This window comes from Octopus bimaculoides, chromosome 2 (assembly GCF_001194135.2).
Source record: "Octopus bimaculoides isolate UCB-OBI-ISO-001 chromosome 2, ASM119413v2, whole genome shotgun sequence".
Classification (NCBI taxonomy): Eukaryota; Metazoa; Mollusca; class Cephalopoda; order Octopoda; family Octopodidae; genus Octopus; species Octopus bimaculoides.
Genome location: NC_068982.1, coordinates 108105689 through 108109335, shown reverse-complemented (window position 1 = coordinate 108109335; position 3647 = coordinate 108105689). Strand labels below are relative to the sequence as shown.

At 35.1% G+C, this 3647-nt stretch overlaps 1 protein-coding gene across 7 annotated transcripts in view; it reads left to right on the top strand.

Moving 5' to 3' along the window:
• LOC106876266 (transcription factor 20) overlaps positions 1-3424 on the top strand; it is a 128630-nt gene extending 125206 nt beyond the window's left edge. For all 7 annotated transcript variants that reach the window (XM_052978588.1, XM_052978586.1, XM_052978584.1 and 4 more), the window contains one exon: positions 1092-3424. Coding sequence is in view for 1 of the 7 variants with exons in the window: in XM_052978584.1 (XP_052834544.1) it covers positions 1092-1109 (18 nt within the window). In the remaining 6 variants the exon portion in view is untranslated. The remainder of the gene's footprint in view (positions 1-1091) is intronic.
• The last annotated feature ends 223 nt before the right edge of the window (positions 3425-3647 follow it).

Sequence of the window (3647 nt, the reverse complement as noted above, 5' to 3'; positions counted from 1 at the left end):
TATATATATATATATATATATATCCACACACACACACACTATTCCTAAAGATGCTCAGATTTCACCATGGCATCATTTGTCTTTATCATTACAGTCTTCTGTTTTGAACGCTACTTCTGATTCTTCTTGCAGCTCATTTGTACTCTGCTGTTCATGCATGATCACTTCATTCCTTTCTAGTCTTTGCAAATCTTCTGCATTTAAGGCTTACATCTCACTTCCATGCAGCATCACACTTCATACACAGACATCATACAATATAATCTACTCTATAGGAGAAGTTTTTTGTTACCAGCTGAAACAGTCACTTCCTGAACTTTGCTAACTTGTTCATACTCTCATTAATATACTTGTCTTTCTAGAACATCCACTCTCAGTGATCTAGTTAACAATTTTTCAACTAATATGTGTCTTTAAAACATTTGAGAGTGTTTCCTGTGAACTCATAATGCTTACTGAAGTCTTATTTTCTCTGTTAATCTGCCATTGATCCCATTTCACGACTTGGGCATCCATAGTTCACAGTGTGATTTCTACCTACTCCTTTTCTGCATATCAAGCCTGGCCATTTACTTGATGGTACCAGGCTCCTGTCTTCTTCCCTATTTACTAATACTTTAGTTTTTACTAAGCTTATTTTATGGTTACTTGTTTATAAGTTTTACTACCATGTCTGGAATTTCTTCTCTAAATCTTCTACAGTTTCAGCTATCAGAATTATGCCGTTACCATGCAGGAATCCCTACAGACAACTGGCCTTAACTTCCTGTGTTATGGGTTGAACTGAACTCATTGTTGACTGTGTGCGTGCCTGTGTATTTAGGGTTGTGGTCCTCATTGTTCTCACAATTTCTGAGCAGTAGTAGTTTTGCTTACATTCTGTTTGATTAGTGAAGTTTTCTTGCATGTAATTTCATTGGTCCTGTTGTAATTTATCAACCTCTTTTGTTTACCTTTCATACTTTTCAATATAGGAAGAATAGAAGAAACAATGAGTTATATTTTTAATAAAATGTTTTTGTTTCTTGTAGAGCAATCATATGTATATATTTATATCTATATATTTAAATTTTTTGTCTTTTTCTTTTTAGCCTCTGTCCCAGCTATGACTCAAAGTCACTCAGTTAAGCTCTCAAACAGTGGTCAAGACATTGTCTACATCTCAAGAAATCCACTACTATTACTACCTTCACTACCAACTAACACCATAATGGGATTATGCCATTACTAGATGTTGTCTCAACTAATCTGAACTGAGTGCAACTTGCTTGTTAAGCTTTCCCTAGTGCTGCTGGCTCTACCAAGAGTATTCTTGTGACTGTGTGCTGTGTGAAGCAGCACTGACAACAGCAGTAGTAATAATGATGAAGATGATGATGATGATGATGATGCTACTTCTTACTGTATTTTTGAGAATCAACACCAACAGTACCAATACTATTGTGCCATTTGGTTCTATCTGACCTTTGACCATCTTAGCAGTTTCACCTCCAACAGACCACCTTTGGACTACCTCGTTTGCACCTTCTACTGCTGTTGTGTTGGCTTACATAGAACATTTTACTACTACTACCACTACTATCACAACCACCTCCACCACTAGCATTACTATTACTACTACTACTACTAATTTTAATACTAACTACTGTTACCAGTGCTATAAGTGATAACATGGTGCATTTATGCCATTGATGTGGCCAGCTGATACAATATTTTAGTGATGTTTGTGTTAAATTTACAAATAAATTACAAAAAAAAATACATCTAGTGTAAATAACAAACAAAATATTTACAGAATTATCTACAATTTCCTTTTTTTCCATTTTTTTTTGCTATGTGGTCTTTATTTTAAACTCTAATTTGACTAGAAATGAGTGTACAATTAACACCAAGCTTTTCTTTCTTTTTTTTTTTCTCTTTTTTTTTTAAACCTTACAAGAGAACATCATGCTTGGTGATTTAGTATATAAGTTTGAAATTGGCTGTGGACTCTTGTCACAACAGCATGGAATCAGCCGTGGTGTTTATCAGCAGAATAACGTATTGACTGTGGAGTTTCTCACCAGAAAGAAGATTATGTCGTAACAAGAAAGGACTGGCTGCAAAATCTGTCTAAACAGATATAAATAGTACAAATCAATGGCTGTCTGGTCTGTTATAAAAGACATACACTGGTTCTGAGGTTTGTCATAGCAATGTGCATATTATTGGATATTCTGTAAGAGCAATGTGGAGCTGGCTGTGTAAGTCAGTCAGAACAGTATGGAGCTGTAAAAACATAATGAAGATTGTAGGAGATTGCCCATGTCATCTGTATTGACAATATAGAACTTAGCTCTGGAGTTCATCAGCAGTTAGTTGTATAATAATAATATATTGCTTTTTGGTTTATCATAACTCTACAGAGCCTCCAACAGAATTTTCTTCTGTTCACTCCAGAGATTTCTGTTTGCTTTCATCTATCTCATAAATAAACTCAGTCCAGTGCTCAATCACAAGATCATGTTGTCTGGAGCAGAGGAATTCCTTGAGATTGACATAAAAAAAAATATATACATATATATATATTTCTTGCTGCTGCTGTTGCTGCTACTACTTGCACTACTATTATATTAGTTGGCCAACCTAACTAATGATAGTAACCAGGGATAGCAGGGTTCTTTTTTGTTGTTTTTTTTAAAGCAGCAGTAGTGTTATAACTACTACTACTACTACTACAGCATTTTAACAAGATTTGGTTGACCAGAGAGGAGGATAAATGAATATTATCTGCTGTAAACCTTTCTTCTGTTTGTCCTCTGTCAACAATTGATTGTAGTAGTAGTAGTGGTGACAGTAGTAGTAGCTCTATAACTACTACTACTACTTCTACTACTACTACTACTATTGCTGTTGCTGGTGGTGTTATGAAGTCTGCTATCTGCTAGTTTGGATACTCTAAATGCTGGCAATGGTCATTTCTGTTGCCCACCAATCTCTCTCTCTCTCTCTCTCTCTCTCTCTCTCTCTCTCTCTCTCTCTCTCTCTCTCTCTCTCTCTCTCTGCCACTGCCATTTGGCAGGTCTTGTTCTTTTTCTGAGTTGAAAAACAAAACAAGTTCATTTTAAACCTCCGATGTACATTTAGTGTGTGAATGTGTGGGTGTGCAACATAAGTATGCACACAGGTGTATGTTTGTGTGTATGTATTGATTTATATGTGTGTTTGCATGTATGTGTGCATGTGTGTTTATGGTTGTTGGCTAATGCACGTGTGTCTGGTAGAAATTCCATGCCTATTTTTGTGTTCCATTGAAGAAAACTTACCAAACTGTGCCATGTCTCTAGTTCCTGCAATATGAATCTTGGATGTGGTACTTACTATGAAATTTAAATCATTTTTTTCCTCAACTACTGTAAAATAAAGACTTAACTGTCAAATGAAAGTTTGTTTTTTTTATTATTGTATTATAATCCAAGAAATGAATTGTTTATATAAAAAGTTTCTCTGTATAATTCTTTCAAATCAAAACAAAAAAAATTATTTACATTTGTAGATTGTAGAGTATTTCTAAAGTTTCCAGATGTTTCTTCAGGTTGTGTGACACTGAACCCAATGCTCTGATGACAACAGGGACAACCTTTATGTTTGACTCTCGTAGCTGCCAC